Below are 19,887 nucleotides of genomic sequence, written 5' to 3'. Positions count from 1 at the left end.
TCTTAATATTCTCTGGTTCCACACAAGGGTCGCAAATATTATATCTCTAAATCACTTTAATACATATTTCAACCTCCACTGATGCAGATCAAGTCGTGGATTTAACTCTGTGAAATATAAATTATACTAATCAACAAAATGCAGGGTGAAGGAGAGGTGGAGAGTAAACAGTGAACGGTAAACAGAGGTAGAGGTAGAGACTCTGTGGGGAACAAGCCTGGCATGGGGCGTTTCTGATTAAGTGCTAGTCCTGGCACATGAACATCACTGAAAGGGACGGACTGAACCTAGGACAGAGCGCAGGGCTCTGAAAACCTTTTCTGTAATGAGGCAGTAAATATTTTAGGCTTTGCAAACTTTAGGCAAGATGTAGGCTGTCCCCTGAGCAAAGGACATGACCTTGAGAGATAGTTTCCTTCAGGCAAAGGCAGGTCCTGGGGAAGGACTCTAGCCGCCATCCTGTGTGGCAGCTGGGAAATGAGTGAGTTGGTCCTAAAAGGGGGATCTGGGTGTCACGCCACAGCGTCCTACAGCACAGTTCCCTCTTCTAGATGGAGGTGTGGAGAAGAAAGCACACCACAGTCAACTGCATGCCTTTCATATGAGAGGCGGTGTGATGGAAACATCTATCTGTATGACTGTTCCTTTCAAAATATGTTCATATACATTATCTGTACTTTACCTCTCTGTAGTCTCACAATACCCCCCTTGAGATGTATAAAGCCAGCCTGACCTGTGGTGGCGCAGTGGATAAAGCGTCAACCTGGAAACGCTGAGGTTGCCGGTTCAAAACCCTGGGCTTGCCTGGTCAAGGCACATATGGAAGTTGATGCTTCCTGCTCCTCCCCCCTTCTCTCTCTCTCTCTCTCTCTCTCTCTCTCCTTTCTATAATGAATAAATAAAATCTTTAAAAAAAAAAAAAAAAAAGAAGAGATGTATAAAGCCATGTTGGTATGGGAACCAGGATGGAAGAGATGCTGATTCACTTGTGGTCACGCAGGTGCTTGGTGCTAAATCAGGGAGCAGCGGGAGGTGTCCGCAAGTCTCCTCTGTACTTCACACTCAAAGCCAGCATTCATTTTGAATTTTGAGTGCCTTGCTTGATTTTTCACACAATACTCATGTATTTTTGGGATAGAATTAAATAAGATTTCAGTCACACTAACTATAAAGTGGAGAGATGGAGGAAATAGATAGCAGTTGAGATTATTAAGTTGAGGAAGGAAATACACATCAACATTTTGCTGTGAAAATTTATTGTGAAATAATCAAGGGCAAATGTTTTTAAGTTTTGTAATTAAGTTCATTATAATGCAAATTTCTGTCAGTTTACTATTTGCTAATAATGTGGGATTTTTCTGCTTCTCTCAAAGCAGTTTTTGTTTGCAGTCTAGGAAGTGCCATGTAAAATAAAATAATCAGTAGTAGGTGAATTAATGGTCTTTTTAGTGTCTATTGATTGTCATTAATTTTCAAAATTTCAACAATATGTATATATGTATATCAATTTAAAAAACTATGCTGTTATTTCCAAAAGTCAAACAGAATGTGTTTTTAAAAATTGTTAATAAGGCCCTGGCTGGTTGGCTCAGCGGTAGAGCGTCGGCCTGGCGTGCGGGGGACCCGGGTTCGATTCCCGGCCAGGGCACATAGGAGAAGCGCCCATTTGCTTCTCCACCCCCCTCCCCTCCTTCCTCTCTGTCTCTCTCTTCCCCTCCCGCAGCCAAGGCTCCATTGGAGCAAAGATGGCCCGGGTGCTGGGGATGGCTCCTTGGCCTCTGCCCCAGGTGCTAGAGTGGCTCTGGTCACGGCAGAGCGATGCCCCAGAGGGGCAGAGCATTGCCCCCTAGTGGGCAGAGCATCGCCCCTGGTGGGCGTGCCGGGTGGATCCCGGTTGGGCGCATGTGGGCGCATGTGGGAGTCTGTCTGACTGTCTCTCCCCATTTCCAGCTTCAGAAAAATACAAAAAAAAAAATTGTTAATAAGAGAAAATTTGATAATACAAAATTAGAAATACTTTGGAACTTTTGAGAGAAAACATTCAATACTACTTTAAATATCATATTGAAAACTAACTTAATATTTGATAATCGGTAAAAGAAAGATAAAAATTATTTTTCTTCATGACTAAGGACAAAATACACACTTAAAGTTTCTTTCTCCCAAACCTAGGAAAATCTAGTTTCTCCTTTTTATTATTTATGATTTTTATTTTTATATATTCTCATTGGAAGAAATTAAATACAAAATATGACACTGTTTTTACATCTTAAGTTGGCTATAGCGAATTTATTTTTACCGTTTTCCTAATTTAAATATCTCATTTTAGGAGGGGGGGAACCCAATATATATTTTCTTATGATTGTTATAATTTTTCTATTGCTCTGTTGAGAGTAACTTTGCCATACTCAGGCTCTTCACAATCAAAGGAATTGTTTTCTTGAATTTTTGAATCCTGCCTGTCTATATACATTTTCCTAAAGTCCTCTGATTGCCTGTTTCATAGTTGTTTGTATGGACATGAGAATGTGCTGGATCTAGTTCAAGCTGTTTAGCAGGGCAGGCATTTTCGTCGCACGGCCGCCACCGGACACGGGTGCTTTGCTGAGTTAATAATCTTGTTATCTTTAGTTTCTCCGACTATAAAATGACAAAAAACTCTGTTGGTTAAATTATTGAAGGTCTTTGGCTAAATTATATCTTTGTTTATTTTTAACTGCCTGCTAAAAGCCAAATTGAATTCTCCTCCTTTATATGGCACCGTATATATATTACTCAAATAAAGGTTTTATATTAGAAATACACAAGAACATCTTCACTTAAAAGTTATTTTAGAATATCAGGAATTAGCATATGATGAGAATATATACAGTTAATATGTACTAAGCAGTATATACATATAAGGAATTTTAATTAGGTAAAACAATTAGAATGTGAGGAGCATGAGGCAGACATGGATTTGTTTGAAGCCTTTTAACTTATCATTGCTGAGTAGTTAGAAAAGAGAGCACTAACTTACAGTAGTTAATTTACATTAGCTATTAATATAATCCAAGTGTGCACATTCTAAAGTAAGTTTCAATAAATGCCAGGTCCGTTAGATAATATAATAAAGATGGTAAGGGAAAGGCCTCCCATGGCTGGATGATTTGGGGAAATGCTAGGTGAAGCAGAATTGAATCTGTTTCTTTCCTGGTCAATTTTTTCCTGTTTTTCATGTGAGTGTGACTGCAAAACTCTTTTATTGTAGAATATCTTTTGAGAGAAGTATTCTGTAGTATGGGCTTTGGAAAATACTGTTTTATTCCAACTTTTTCATTTTCCAGAAGAAAAAATGAAAAGTAAAAGTGGTTTTCAAATTTAGCGATTTGCTAAATTTCTGTAGAGAGCGACTCTGAATGTATGCCTGGGTATTTGACACAACCAATGTCCTGTCTACTATCCTCTATTTCCTTGTGGATCTCTGACATGCAGAAAAGTCTGGAGGGACAAAGATACTAACAGAGCATGTGCTGGGAATCCATTGTCCAGTACATCATGTCATGTACATACGTAGATGGGCTGCAGCTTCAACATGAAAAGTTTTAGACCCATCATTCAAGTTCTGGAAAACCCCACCAGTTCTTAATTCTGGAGCCTCAGAATTTTTCACCAAGTACCTACTGTGCAGTAGAAGAAGATGCTGATTTTGGAGATAAGTTGATGAGGACTCAAAATACAGCTTCACTGTTTATTAATGTAAGGCTTAGGGACAAGTCACTTAGCCTCTCTAAGTCTCAGTCTTTTAAATGGTGCTAATACCTCACACAGTTCTGGTGACACTAAATATATCTGAAGTGCCTATCTGGTATAGGTATTAGATAAATGGGGCCTATTTTTATTCTATAACAAAGCCTAAAGGAGATTTAAATAGTTTCTGTGTAGTTCTGATATTGATTGCAGTCCTTTCATTGTAGGACACGATGAAACTTATGTTGAGATTTTGCTAACAGAAACTACTTTTGTGTCTTCTTACTGTCTGGTCCTTGGGTCTCTGATGAACCCTGTGAGTGCCCTGTATGGGCACATAGCATGTCTTGTTCTTGCATGTACCACCATTGTTCATATGGGACCAATCATTTTCTTCTATAAGGGCTGAAAAATGTATTGCAAAGAAGTCATAACTTCTTCAGTGGTGGTGTGACAATTTCAGATTTTCAAGTAAGAAGTCTTCACCAACTCCACCTTTTGCCAGCACTAGCTATTTCTGTCCCTGTTTGCTGCTGCAGTAATCCTTGTGCATGCTGAACTCGTAGCTCCTGCAAGCACCTATGTAGGTGCCCATTGGAAAATCCTTTCTTCACTCTGGCAGAAAGGATTCTTCTAGACTGCCGTCACTTTTGGCAAGGAGGGAATGACTTCCAAACCAAGTGCTACTTGAAAAAGGCACTCCCTCATCACTTATTAGACTGTAGTCTGTGGTTACTGCTTGTGACACATTTTCAAATGGACCCACCAGTGGCTGCAGCTGTGATTGAAAGCTGTCTGCTCTCTTTCTCACTGGGGGTTTCCTGTTTAACCATGTCATGTACATACGTAGATGGGCTGCAGTTTCATCATGGCAAATGTAAAGTGTTTTGTAAGATGAAAAATCAAATGAATACTTGAATGGCAAACTTCTGAGTTTTCCAAGCTCAAGTCAAGTTGGGAACATAGCCATGTATGAAATGCATAAAAGTAATTTTAAAAAGAGGAGCAAATGCTCAGTGAATATATGCCATCTGCTAGTACATGCTTTGCACACATCAACCAGACTGAACATCTTAAACATTTAAATGCACTTGAATTCAGCAGCTATATTTGATCTCCTCTGTGTGATTCAGGCTTCAGTTTGACCATTCACATATAAATAAAACAGAATATTCTTATTTTAAGATTACCCAGATAGTCACTGATAACACTAATAACCATGTTTGGCTTATCATGAGGGTAGTGCATGCCATTCTAAACACAAGTTTATTATTAACACTACCTTAAAAAAATCTCAAATGATCAATGTAGCCTCAAAGACTGGCTGTCTTAAAGGCACAAGTCACATGCCTTCCTTTTGATTAGTGATATTGAATATTCAGCATTTTATAAAATAAAAAAGAATGTAGAAGATAGTAAGTGTGGGCTCTTTACTTCACATGAGGAATATGCTTATCACAGCCATGAGTAAAGCAATGTTCCTTTCCCAACCCACTCAGCTGCACTAATGAATCAGAAGACTCCAAACACATACTGTTTTTTAGATACACAGGAAAGAAATTTGAGAATTATGTGTCTCTTTTTCCCCTCTGCACACTTCCCCCAAAATTCAACCTCTCCAGATCTTAGGGACCAAACACAGTATATGAAATGCTAATCTATCACTGGCAAATTTTGGCTGACAATACTGTGAATCGACCATATTGATTACATTGATTATATTTCAAATACTTACAATATGGTAAGACAAGCCTAATTTATTTTCTAACGAGTTCAAGGTAGGTATCATTGTTTCAGAGGGAAGAAACAATGGAAAAATGTTGTGGTTGCTATCTGCAATAATCTGATGCTGACAGAGAGTAGTATTTTATTTAGTAATTAACAGTATAAAGGGGAGAGGAGCTGTCATGTTGGTTCTTAAGCTGGGGAATGTGATGAAAGATGATATCTGCGATCTCATCCTTTCCACTTGTTTAGGATTGTCAGGATGAGAAATGTCAGCATTATGAAAGCTCAGCTCTGCTCTTGATATGATAAAACCCTTCAAAAGCCAGTCTTTCTCTCGCCTTCACCCCCCTTCTTTCTCGCTCTCGCTGCACTTGCTTTTTGTTTATCCTGTTTTGTTAGATGGCAGAAATATAATTCTTTTCTTTCTTCCTATTATAAGCCACCGTTTTTTGTTTTATTATGTTTCACAACCCCTAATGCCCCACTGAAAATTACCTTGTTAAATGACAGTGTTTCAAAGCCATGAATCCTTTCCACCATTCCCTCAGAGGTTTGAAACAGTCAACAGACTGTAAAGAATAAATAATAAAAAAGTATTGATTATTTTGATGACTGTGAGATTCAATTAAGTATTAATTTTGCCCTCCAGTGGACCTATCAAGGTATTCAAAAGGGAGGATTCGACTCAGTGAAATGCGTGCTGAGTACTTCAGCCTTAAATAGAGAGAAAATGTGTTTAACTACAGTATGTGAAGAGGTGCATTGACGCACAGAGTCCAATATTTAAGTGCTGGGCAAATTAAGCCCTGGTAACAGTGACATTGTTTTCAGTGGTATGAGTATTGACTAAAGTGCATTTGATGACAGCTTAAACTATTTGTATTGATTAACATTTTCATAGATTATCATGTGTCATATCAAATTCACTTTTCAGGCATGAATACATTAAAAAAAATAACCTCAGGCAAACTGCAACCAATGCACTCATGGGAGAAGAGAGCATATGGCCCCACCTGCTCTTACCCTGGTCACCTGTTTCCTGCTCAGGAACCATTTAGGCATGAACTTGGTAATAAATAGCTCCCAGATAATGCAAAAAGGGGACTTCTTGCTTTTCTTTCCCTTCTGCATCCTATATTTTTGCTAAAACAATATTATGCATCTTGATTTGCAAATGGAATAAAAGGCTGCACTTGGAAAATATTTCTGATCTTAAATTGCTCTCCTAATGAGCTGAAGATAAAGCAGATTTAAATTACTGAGGCTGAAAGTTTGCCTTTTCTGAAGGTGATTTTTGTTTTCTTTTTCTTTAATGCTCTGGGCATATGATGCTTGAGGTTTCTGAATTATTTGAACATAGTTTGTAAGTATCTTTTCAATTCCTTTAAAAATGTTTAAAACAATTTTCATATACTTTGTCGTGTACTCTCCGCTTTGAAATGTTCGTTTGATGTGGGGTTTAGGTTCAGTCTAATTTGGGACCGGTGGAGTCAACTTCTAAGGGTGCTTATGGAATTTACATAGGCAACCGCTTTTATTCCAGTGAGGCGTTCTGCGGGCTCCTTCCCCTGTCTCCTTTCTCTCCTCTGGGGAGCGGGTTGAATTGCTTGTCCCCCAGGGAGAGGGCTTCTTTAAATAGCCAGTGGCTCCTACGTAGGGTTCGCCTTCCTTTTCAGTGTGTCGCTGAAGTACAGCCCCAGCGCTTTCTTTTTCCTTACTGCATTAAAGACGGAACAAGGTGTAAAAACATTCTCACAAAAGCACATCCCACAATTAAAGCTGTCGGTTAGGTTCCTTTCAAAGAAGTTCTTCTCCCCCTCCGAAGCCTCCTGAATCTCTCACATGCTAGTTGAGCTTTAATAGGGTGGGGAGTAATGGAGAACTCCTCGGATCTGTAATAGCTCTTCACTTGACTGCAGCCAGCAATAACAGCGGGAGCAGAGGAGATAAGAGCGGGAGGAGAGAGGGAGTGTGTGAGTGTGCAGGAGAGGAGAGGGAGAGGAAGAGAGGACACGCACACTAACGCGGCCACTTTTTCCTCCCCTCCACTCTTCCCCGTCCTAGGATCCAATGATCGCTGGCCGAGTCAGTAAGCCCGCACTGTCAGTGCCGAGTGCGATGAACGCGGAGTTGGGAGGTGAGGACAAGGCTGCTACTTCAGACAGCGAGCTGAATGAGTCCCTGCTTGCGCCTGTGGAATCAAATGACAGCGAGGACACTCCCAGCAAGCTCTTCGGTAAGTCTGACTAGGTATTTCATTTCAATCATACCATGTTGTCCAGAGAGCAATCTACATACCCACCCCCCCTCCTTTTTTCCCCCTGTTGTTCATTCAATTTTCTTGTAAGTCCTGAAAAAGAGGAGGCTCGCATCTCGGAGGCGCCGAGCCCCTGAAGCTGATTCCAGAGGGCTAAGAGGATGTCCTCCAAACTTTTTTCAACAAGGAACTTCCTCACTGCCCATCTTGACTTGTGAAATATTGCTGAAGTCCCCAAGCTAGAAATTATTTGAAAAAAGAAGATAGTAATAATAATCAGGAAATCAGTTCCATTGTGAGAATTGGTTAACATTTATTGAATTAATATCGACTCGGTTTGGGGTTGCTTTGCAGCCTTTTGTTATGAGGAAGGAGAGTCAAGTATTGTTATCTATAGTCAAAAGACCAGAGAGGGATACTGACAAATATCAATAAAGCCATTCTGTGCTAGGTAAACAAAGGTGGCTGCGGGAATTGTTCAAATAAATAATGTTTTATAATCAAAATTAGTATCCCTTCTTTTGAAAGGGTGATGCAGAAAGAAAACAGGTCCTTTTCATCCTTTGCCTTACACTCCCCTTTAACAGATGTTCATAGCCTCTGCCTAAGTGCAGAGGCAGCTCAGGACCTTTTAGGAATCTTTGTTTTATAAACAAAACAAGAACAAACAGAGCAAAGACTCCAGCAAAGACATTTGTCATTCAAACAGATGACACTCTGTAAGCCAACTCAAGCAACTGTGATCTCTAATCAGAAAGGGGAGCGGTTGCTGAGGCTGGTGACTGAGTGATGGATGGTGATAGATGTCTCTGCTGGGTGAAGCACTTTATGGGACAGTGTGACAGCCGGCTTGCAGAACAGTTGCTCCTCAAATACTTGCTTTTAATTATTTTTCAATGTTTATATCACTAAATCTCTCTCTCTCTCTCCATATATATATATATATATATATATATATATACTTATCTGTATATATACAATATATACATATATATGTGTATATATATATATACACACTAAACTGATATATAAACCTGATACATATATATGTACATATCAGGTAGAGAACTGCTTGGTCTCAGGTTATAAACTCAACTTAAAAAACAAACAAACCAAAAAACAAAAGAAAAGAAAACAAAAACAGTACATTGACAGCTTTGTTAAGAAAGTCATTAATTCAGTTCAAGATGAGTTTTAATTTTGTTTAACTTATAGAAAGAAAAGAGCTTTGATAGTTTGGCATCTCTAAGCCAGCTTAAGCTGAGGACCTTTTCTCTGATGTTAAATGTTCACTCTATCAAATATTAGAGAGGTGGTACAGAGAAACTCTGTTTCAAATATTCTATTGTAAAAATACCGTTTTGTAATCAAAGAGTATACTAGATTCCAGTTTCAAGAAATTCCATCATATTACTCTTTCTTTGAAAAGCAGCAATTCTATCTACCTCTGACATTAATACCTAAGCATTAAGGTTTTAGCATTTTCACTCTAAAGAAATATTTTGTTGTGGTCTGTTTTTATCTGTGTAAGAAGAGTTATGTCCTGAAACACTTATTTCATTTCAGGGGAGTTAGTCAGGTAAAATGATGAATTACAGGAAGGGAAAGCCATGCTCCAGCCTATCTGGTGTTGAGTATACTAATACTAAGCACTTTGACTTTTCAAAAATGATCAATTGTGTATTCAATTTAACTGTTGATAGTGAATTATTTGTTCCTAAACTTTCCATGCATCTATAAAAAGTAAATGCATTTTATAAACTTTGACTAATAATTCCAGCTTGGGTTCCTCACCCCCTACCATTGGCTTCAATGAAGGGGTAATTAACTTGGCACTTCAACATTTATTTAGATGTTCTACCACTGAAAATTGTTATAGATTTAGGCCAGTCCTGACTGGTTTGCATGTGTAGAGAAAGTGCTCTTTAAACAAATCCAAAAGAGTCAAAGAAATTTGAATGAAAACTTTATTGAATACATCATAAGCAGAATCTTTATGGTTAAACTAGAACTCATAGTTTACTTTAGAAATTATAGTCGATTTTAGAAGGCACCAATCTTCACTTTGGAATTCTCTACTTCTGACTTTGTATGAGAGAATCCAAAACAATCTGCATCATAGCTAGTACTCTTAACATAGTCACTTAATTGTATTTGGTCTCTAGAGTGCTTTTCAAACACACTGTGAATGTTGTCTAGTTTCCTATTAGGTTAAGATAAAATCAGTAGGTGAACAGTTTGAAAACTTGAGAAGAAAACAGACGGAATGGGAGAGAGAACAGAAAGCACAGGAAGGCGAGCACCATGCTCTCTAAGTTCTCCTTCACCACTGGGTCTCTCCCCTCTTTAATTTCACTGGGCCCATAGTTTAGGAATCCTAGTGTATGTAACTGACCACAACTTTCTAGAATAATTCTCTTCCAGAATTTTTAACATCTTTGGCAGCACTTAATGGGTGATCATTTAATGGACTGCTATTTTATTTGCCATAAATATGTTCAACTTTTTTGCTTTTATATGTAGTGTTGATTGTACTTTTTACTTGATAATGAAGAATTACATTCTTCCTGAATAACTGAAAATACCCAAGTTTGTCTCTAAATAATTATTTTCTAATATACTCTCTTAAAACATCATTCCTTTAATATATATGCATTGTACTACTGAACATTGTGCCTCCATGATGAAAGAAGCAGAGTAAGACAAATCATGGGCATCTTGACACATTTACTTTTGTGGAGCGACAGAAGCAACACCAGGCGATAGAGGAGCCCAGTGTTCTATTGTACCTGAACTTTCAGTATAAATAGATTTCTTGAGACCTTATTCCTCCTTCCATGTCATGTTCAAATTAGCAGTCCAGAGGACAAGTCTGTTTCTCTCACAGTATGGCACCTTCGGCACAAAACTGCAGGAGAAGGGCTAATGCTGATGCCCTCTATGGATAAACAAAGGAAATTCCCGGAACCACTGGGCCTTTTATGCCTCCCCTTAAATTGCACCTCTGCACTTAGCAGCATCCGAAGAGAAACATACTGTGCAGAATATTTCAGTGCTCAGAGCAGCACAGAATACCAGAAAGAGAAACCAGAAGCCATATGCCAGCCTAAGTAGAAAGTTCAGAAAAGCGCCCTTGTGTTTTATAGAGTAATTACATCAGAGGTAATGTTTTGCTTAACTTGTACAGCCATGGAAACTAAAGTACACTTAAGAGAGATGAATCCACATTTCATTGTGAAACATGTGGTTAGGTTGTTCTCTTTGATATCATTTAGTGGTGCATTATTTACTCTCGTACAGCCTATAGAATAACTATCTCGCTTTTCAGTTTCTGATTGTATAATGCTAAGCTGGGAGCTGTAGCAAATCGTTTGTAGGAGAACTGACTTGCGTGTCAGGCTATTTTCAGATAATCTGGTTCTGTGTCTTACAGTGTTTTAGCTGCGTGATCAAATGTGTGATGCCATGCAGGCCAGTCATTTAATATGTGACCAGTGAAGTACATATTGGAACCATTCTTAACACTGAACTTTGGCAAACAATCTCAAATGAAGAGGTTGCTGTGTTTCTCTAGTGACATTTATAGCACTTGTGTCAATGAAGTGCTTCATTTTTAGTTATGCCCATAAAGAATTCAGTGTCCCACATTCAGTCAAGTTGGATGCTAAAATTCAAATGGGAGCATCAACAACTTGGTCAGGAAAATGGCCACAGAAAGGATAAAAGTAATATATATTCCCAGAAAAATATCTGTACTAAAGTTTGCCCATGCGGTGTCAGCTGAAGAAGTGAGACACATAAAAAAAATGCCCTAAATATTGTCTCCCCTACATCTTTGACATTTGAAAGATGATTAATTAGCAGTTTTCTTCCTAGGGATATTTTTATTGTTTCAAGTTAAATATCACGATTGCTTTTCTTGAAGTCCCGACTACCGTGAGTGCTGTGCGAGTCTGCGGCTTGCGCCTTGGTTGTGACCCACTGTGTGTGGATCCTGGCACACAGCTCGGAAGCCTAGAGTGAGATGTAAACAAAAAGCCATTTATAAACATTGTACCAGAAATAAAAAGTGGCGGTTGGTTTTCTCTTACAGTATTATGTTTTTCTAGGTTAAAAGGAATTGTATGCAATGATACTTGTAAGAGTGGGTATTTTCAATGTCATTTATCTGTGAATTATTGGGAGAGGGTTGAAAGTTGGGTCAGTGATCCTGCCTTGCTAGAAAATGCACTGGGCTGTTCCTTTCTTTTCCTTTCTGTTATGTTTCTCATAGAAACATGCATTATAAGATTATATTTTAAATTGCCATCCAGGGTGACTTGATTAAAATTTCTGGCAATAGAGTCATTTTCAATGACAAAAGGATAAAGGACTAAATTGTCTGTCACCTTGGAGACAGCGGTCTCCACAGGTCAGCGTGTAGGTCACTGGTACAGCATCAGGAGGACTGCCCTTTATGATGATGCTGCCCCTCCCGATGCAGAAGTGGAGCCTTCAGTGTGTCATCACCGTCTTTAATACTTTACATGTCTCTCTAAAGGTGTCAATGCCTTGGATATTTATAATATTCTGATAAAATATGCTAGGGCCAGTAGTCGGGACGCAGAGCTTAAGCCCAGGAGGGATTTAGCTGGGAGGTGATGAGGAAAATTATCTAGAGAAATATACTTATTTAAAATATACATCATGATCTTATACTTTTGAAAGTTTCAATACTATGTCAATTAACAATTCATACTAATTTTCACTGAAGGAAGTGCATTTTGCTAAGAAACTATATAAAACAGGGTATTTTTAAATCAACTAAATAATTCGGGTGATAGATTCTGTATAAAAACAGTTATTTAAAAGAAACCAATAGAAACCTGTATTTGTGTAAGAAAATGTGATACATGTATGGTACTTGTCAAAAATCAATTAGGTTAAATAGTCAAATAAGCCCTGTGCTTCTCTCTGACTACTGGGGTGGGAGAGGATGCACAAGAGATACATTTCTTAACATTTAAGAAAATCTAATGCACTAAATAAAGTATTTCTTTAAAACACCTAGTGAGAGTCTGTGTGTATTGAAACAAATTTAGCTGAGTGTTTTTCATCCCAGAAAACCATTGGAACACTGCACTGATGAATCAATTTACTTTAAATAGTAGGTGCAGGCTTCAAAATAAAAATGAACTCATATTAATGGCAGAGATATTCAGACTTTTTGCCATGTTTGTTCATGGAGCTGTGCTAATGTCTAAGTGGCACTTTACTAGAAGACAGTGCATAGTCCCTGACCTAGAAATCAGTGGGGACTTTCTTACTGCCCATTTGCCATAACTGGGGTGCTCAAGCCAGACCTCTGTTTAAAAAAGAAAGTTCTGAGGATGCTACTGCATTGGTAACACATAAGTAAACCAAAATGCTGATGTGCTTTTACATTTCTTATTTTATTTTGATTGCTATGATTTTTTTTTAATGGTGCTATAAACAGCTGGAAATAAGACAAAGTATTAGAAATTATAGTGATCTGCACCATCACCCCATAAATGATCCCATTTTAGTCTTTTTAATATCTTGGGTGTTTCTGACTTAAAGGTGACATGGGCATTATAGTGTTTCTGTAGTTCACCCCAGCCCAGTTTATGTTATCATTAAAAAATAGAGGCGCATTCCAGATTCAGGCATCCAAGGCTCAGTTCTTAAGTAAAGTGCCTTCTCTCTCAATTATATGATTTAATTATAGAGTTAGCACTGTTCTTTTCAAGAATTGACCTAACAAAATTTTCTTTCACTTCAAAAATGAGATGTGACTGTTATAAGTGGACCTCACTTATTATTAGACAGTAAACAGATAATTTGTGAAAGAATTGGTACTTTCTTTGATTGGTGACCTTGCTGGTTTATATTTGGGGATTAATAATACATCAGACATTCGCACATTAAAAAGAAAGTAGATGTGAAGCAGGAAGGGTGGAGAGTGCAGTTCTGTTCTTGGGCTGCCCCTGATTATTCATTCAGGTCTTCCTGAGAACTGAGGCTGTTGGAGGATCAGTCACATTTGCCCAAATATGCACCTGGCTCCACTTAACATGTTTCTTGATTTTCTTATGCTAAAAAAAAGGATGGCAAAGTGTCTATACCAAACTGGCACCCTGTCAGGGGGCAATCTGTATAAAATTTCCTGCTGTCAGGTTAATAAATTTTTAAAAAATATCCAACGGCAGAGAGGTAGCTGGAGAAAGCTCATAATAACAGCTGCCATTCTCTAGCAGATGGGTTTGTCTTTAATATCCAGTGTGGCTCTGGAATTTTCTTGGCTGCTATCTTCCTAGGTTCCATACTTCACTGGCGTTTTTGTTTTCCTTTTATTAATTCCACTTTGGTCTTATTTTTTAAATGTTTAATCTTTTAAGTTTCGAGTGTCTTTTCTTTTAGAAGGAAATAGAGAGCATAATTTGTTTCAATATGGTATTTTACAGCTACACATGTAACTTTATCATGTGAGCCTAAATGAGGTTCTGAATCTGTCAACATCGGGCTTTTCTTCAGTAATACCTTTAAGTAATACTTATATTAAAATTTATTCATTAAGAAATATTTAGGGTTTGGCAATATGGGGGCTTCTAGTGATGTCTGTTTATAAACATGTTGACCTGAGTCAATATTTTAAATGCACACTCCCACCCTCAGGTTCTCAAAGTCAGCTTTCATAAAAATATGAAACAGGGGCAGATTGGATTGACGACATCTCTGTCTTTATATTGACAATGTTATGAGCTATCAAAAATGGACCAAACCTTCTTAGTGTGAACACAAAAGTCAGAAAGAATAACTCTGAATCTCTTTTGATTAAGGCAAGTTTGTAATTCTCTGAGAATAGAAAGTAACTTTTTTTTAAGTATTCAAAGATCATTTTTAAAAACTACCTAATCAAGATTCATAGTTCCTGATATCTTTTTTTAAAATAGCTGCTGCTTTTAAAAAGTCTTAGTATATTACATAAAGGTCTATATTTTATTTGAGAATTTAAAAGAAAATTTATCCTCTAACTTTTCTGACAGTCTTTCTTTTTAAAGTGCTTTTAAGGTCTTATATGGGGCAAGAATAAACTTTTTTATTTTAATTAAAATATTAGCCACTTGGAACAACATAATTTATTCAGTCTCAGTCATTATTAGTAGACTGCCATCAAAAGTATTTGAAAATATGAGGAAAAAATTATAGATACAATTAGGCAACTGAATAATACCATTACACATACACTAAATGCTTAAAAGGTTTTGCTCTACTGATGACCATTTGAAAATAGGATTCTATAATGAAACCTTCTTTATTAAGTTTCTTAAAAATATTCTTAGTAAACAACTAAAATAAAACCTGTCAATTTAGCTGAGAATGAGGTAGAATTAAGGTACTTTTAGGATGCTTATAGTATACTGATGATAGCCAACATGAAACTGTTTAATGATTTAATGAGTGTGTTTGGCATTAACAGTTTTCTTAGTATTTTATCTTTTTATATAAAATAACCAGTGTCTTCCAGATGAAGGTCCTTTCCAAATATCTTGTGTTACTTTAGTTTCATCCTATTTTTTTTGTTTAAGTAAACAAAATTTTATTATATAATTTATTTATGAATAACTGTAAGTAATTTAGTACAACAAATTAAAAAAACTAATGTGATGTGTTGAGGCGCTTTGCATCGCTTATTTTTTTAATACCTTGGCTCTATACTTGTAGTAGCTATTCTTTTTTTTTTAAATAATTTTATTTATTTATTTTTTTTAATGGGGTGACATCAGTAAATCAAAATACATATATTCAAAGATAACATGTCCAGGTTATCTTGTCGTTCAATTATGTTGCATACCCATCACCCAAAGTCAGATTGTCCTCTGTCACCTTCTGTCTAGTTCTCTTTGTGCCCCTCCCCCTCCCCCCTTCCCTTTTCCTCTCCCCCCTCCCCCCGTAACCACCACACTCTTATCAATGTCTTTTGGTCTCACTTTTATGTCCCATCTACGTATGGAATAATGCAGTTCCTGGGTTTTTCTGATTTACTTATTTCACTCCGTATAATGTTATCAAGATCCCATCATTTTGCTATAAATGATCCGATGTCATCATTTCTTCTGGCTGAGTAGTATTCCATAGTGTATATGTGCCACATCTTCTTTATCCAGTCATCTATTGACGGGCTTTTTGGTTGTTTCCATGTCCTGGCCATTGTGAACAATGCTGCAATGAACATGGGGCTGCATGTGTCTTTACGAATCAATGTTTCTGAGTTTTTGGGGTATATACCCAGTAGAGGGATTGCTGGGTCATAAGGTAGTTCTATTTTCAGTTTTTTGAGGAACCACCATACTTTCTTCCATAATGGTTGTACTACTTTACATTCCCACCAACAGTGTATGAGGGTTCCTTTTTCTCCACAGCCTCTCCAACATTTGCTATTACCTGTCTTGTTAATAATAGCTAATCTAACAGGTGTGAGGTGGTATCCCATTGCAGTTTTGATTTGCATTTCTCTAATAACTAAAGAAGATGAGCATCTTTTCACATATCTGTTGGCCATTTGTATTTCTTCCTGGGAGAAGTGTCTGTTCATATCCTCTTCCCATTTTTTTATTGGGTTGTTCGTTTTGTTTGTTGTTGAGTTTTATGAGTTCTTTGTATATTTTGGATATTAGGCCCTTATCTGAGCAGGTGTTTAAAAATATCATTTCCCAATTAGTTGGCTGTCTGTTTATCTTGTTATCAGTTTCTCTTGCTGAGCAAAAACTTCTTAGTCTGATGTAGTCCCATTTATTAATTTTTGCTTTTACTTCTCTTGCATTTGGAGTCAAATTCATAAAATGCTCTTTAAAGCCCAGGTCCATGAGTTTAGTACCTATGTCTTCTTCTATGTACTTTATTGTTTCAGGTCTTATGTTTAGATCTTTGATCCATTTTGAGTTAATTTTAGTACAGGGGAACAAACTGTAGTCCAAGTTTCATCCTATTATGAAGAAAATAAATTCCAACAATGATAAAAGTTTGTGAAAGCCAGGAAACACAGATTTGAAGATTAATATTAACAGTGTTTTTAAATAACAATTTAAAAATTCTATTTACAATTCCATTTTCTTATCAGTCCCATGTTGTATTTTTGTTTGCCTTTGCTTTTGTTCTAGGCACTGTGAATGCACAGTGAGTAATGTGGCGCTACCCATTTAAAATGTGTGTTTGGGTTCATGGTGTGCTCTCCACATTTTCTCTTATGTTCGTAAATGACTTCAAATTGTATTACCAATTTTTTAGTATGTGTGTATTTCCTCTATCATAAAATTAATAAAGGCTAATTAAATATTTTTGTTCATGCTGTACATACAACACTTAATTGTATTTCTCCTGTACACATGGATAGTATTGAAAAAAAACAGTTTCTGATAACTTATTAAAATTAATTTTGCAAATAAAGGATGACTTATTCTATTATAGTATTGCTTCAGGCAGAGTTGGACTCTAATCCAAGTTTCAGTGTCTTCTTGGAAGCTACTATTATACCGAGCAGAAGAGACAACGGGATTTTTTAGAATTTGTGCAGTTTAATTCCATAAGGAGATTTGGGGGTCTCTGAACACTTTGATTTATCTATATTTTTATATATCTATTTAAAGCATACTAAATTTGCCCAAGCTGGGAAAGACTCTTGGAATCTAAATATTGAGAACCTAAATATTTGTCTATTTGTGGAGTATGCTATAGATACGTTACAAGATAAACATCTTTTTTAAAGTGAAATGCATTGTTCAATAGTTAGTAAGCACATTTTTTGTACACATTTTTTTAAGGATTCCATGTACCTAAATATACATTTACATGTACACATATTAAGACAGATTCACAATAAAGAAATCATATTTTAAACATTTGCTATTTAAATAGCATGGTGCTATTAATCACCTTTTGCATTTTTAAATGGCCACATATGTAGTGGTTTGTCTTTTAATATCAGCATAGCAAGATTTATTTTTATACATTAATGATTTTTGGTTACTTATTACATGGGAGAATCATCCCTGTTGAAGTAGAAAGAGGCTGAGGGATTAATTGAATTTAAAATTCAGACATTCAAAGCTGTTTAAACAGGCTGAAAAATTATTATTGCAGAATGAATTTTTGCCATACTCTATTGAAGCAAGGAGAGAATATAAAATCAAATGGAAAAATACATTTTCTTGTATTTAAAAATGTATAGATGTGGACAATGTATAAGGGGTGAAAAGCCCTTTTCCAAACATGCATTTTCCTTTAATATATCTAATTTCACCTAGCAAAATATAGTGGGTAGAACTGTGTCAGAAAGGAGGCATGCAGTCTGTGAAAGGAGAAGCATGAAAGAAATACTGAATAAAGCTAACTCTAAAGGATTTGTTTAATTATGTCCATATAGTGAACTATAATCTATGCCTAGATGCATATTGAGAACAGGGCTGGTATGGATTATGTAGGAAAACTTTCATTAACTTTTGGTAAGAAACATACATACTGTTTAAGTGTTGATTGGCTCATCTCATGATTCCTGATTATGTCAGAGTTTTTTCTTAAGAGTTACCTAAGAAATTATTCAGATTTTCAGGAATACTGTCCTATTTCTTTGCTTTAGTTTGGAATCTTTACTTCTGCCATTAGATTTCATGTTTATAGTAATTTTGTAATAATCTAATAAGAATTTGTAGGCAATCAATAAAGTGTTAAAAATTAAGCATCATGTTTTCAAAGGGATTAATGTCTATAGGTATCTGCTTTAGAAAAAACAAACAAAAACCAAAAATTAAAAACCGAGCTGGTCAGATTGGAGATTGCTGATAGCACTGAGCAGGCTGCACTAGCCTAGAGTAGTAGCTACCCATCTTGTCATCTGTAGTGTATCAGTATGTTTTTATAATGATACAATAACCTGAACCCTGTAACAGTTTATGGTCCTTTGGAGAATTCTTATGGATTCTTAGAGTGACAGAGTTCTGAGAAAAGATCTTGAAAGCTTTCACAAAATCTGGCTGGGTGACAGAAATCGGACACAGCTGTGATTTAGCTGCTAAGGAATCCTGGTGACAGGGAACATCATTAAACTTTTAAGTTAAAACAAGAACCACAAAACAAATGCTAGAAACAAAGAATGGGGGTACCAAAAGGGCAGCAGAAATTAAAAAATGCTGAAGAGTCTGAGATAAGAGGCAAAATTCAGCAAGCCCAACATTGCTCTTGGTATGCTAACTTAGAAATAAGATTTTTTTATTATTATTCTGAGTATTGCGATGTGCATTGGAAATCTGTACAGTGTGTTTCCTGCATGAAATCTAGCAGATTTGCTTGTTGATTTTTTATTTTGCCTGGCTATTTTTAGTCAATGATAAATAAAGAACTGGAATTTTGAATTTGGCACCAGTGAGATACAAACAAGAAACAGCAGGAAATAACCATGCAGGTAACTTCACATCAGTACATAGACCACAGTCTTCTTAACATTTGTAATACTACTAATTTCTATGGGCTTTTAAAAACACACTTACACATGAGCTTTCAAAACCCATAAAAGTGTGGCATGTAAAGTAAATTGTTTGTCACTTGCTGACGACCTGCCATACTTATTGTCAGGAGAAATGGACATTAGTTGGAAAAGCAGTTGTTAAAGGCCAATTTTTAAAGATGGCAAAGCTGTGTGAGGGTTTTCCTTTTTTTTAACAATGGGCCACCCCTTCAGACATCAAAAGACAAGATAATAAGACACTTCAAGCACAATTCAAGATTATATTCAACATCTAAAGGCTCATCTCTTGTCAGTTTGCATTTACTCTCCCAGGGATGTGATGCTTCTATCATCTTTCTGTCAAGAGGAGTCTGGTAGAAGAGATGAGGGCTCTTATTTCACACACTTAGGGTTTTTTTTTTTATCAAATAGCCCACACTCATTCTGATTCAAACAAAATGGGATAATTTGAAGAAGGTCATGCACAAGCACAAAAATTTCATATTAGTTTGTGTGATTAGAAGGCATTAAAATTACAAATTTATATTAATTGCTGAGATGTTTTGTTAGTTTATTTGCTAATACACTTTTGCATCCTAGAAAAAATGATGACTTAAAATTTAAAAATAGATGGCTGAAAGTCAAAATTGTTTTCTTTAATATGATCATATTT

The 19,887-nt window shown here is 36.5% G+C and overlaps 1 protein-coding gene across 1 annotated transcript in view; it reads left to right on the top strand.

Annotated features, from left to right (window-relative positions):
* POU6F2 (POU class 6 homeobox 2) overlaps positions 1-19,887 on the top strand; it is a 609,603-nt gene that overhangs the window by 143,710 nt on the left and 446,006 nt on the right. The window contains exon 3 of the mRNA XM_066343683.1: positions 7,522-7,693. Within this exon, the coding sequence (XP_066199780.1) occupies positions 7,522-7,693 (172 nt within the window). The remainder of the gene's footprint in view (positions 1-7,521; positions 7,694-19,887) is intronic.

Source organism: Saccopteryx leptura, chromosome 6 (assembly GCF_036850995.1).
Source record: "Saccopteryx leptura isolate mSacLep1 chromosome 6, mSacLep1_pri_phased_curated, whole genome shotgun sequence".
NCBI lineage: Eukaryota > Metazoa > Chordata > Mammalia > Chiroptera > Emballonuridae > Saccopteryx > Saccopteryx leptura.
The sequence above is the reverse complement of the archived record's forward strand: the minus strand, read 5'-3'. Positions and strand labels throughout refer to the sequence as shown.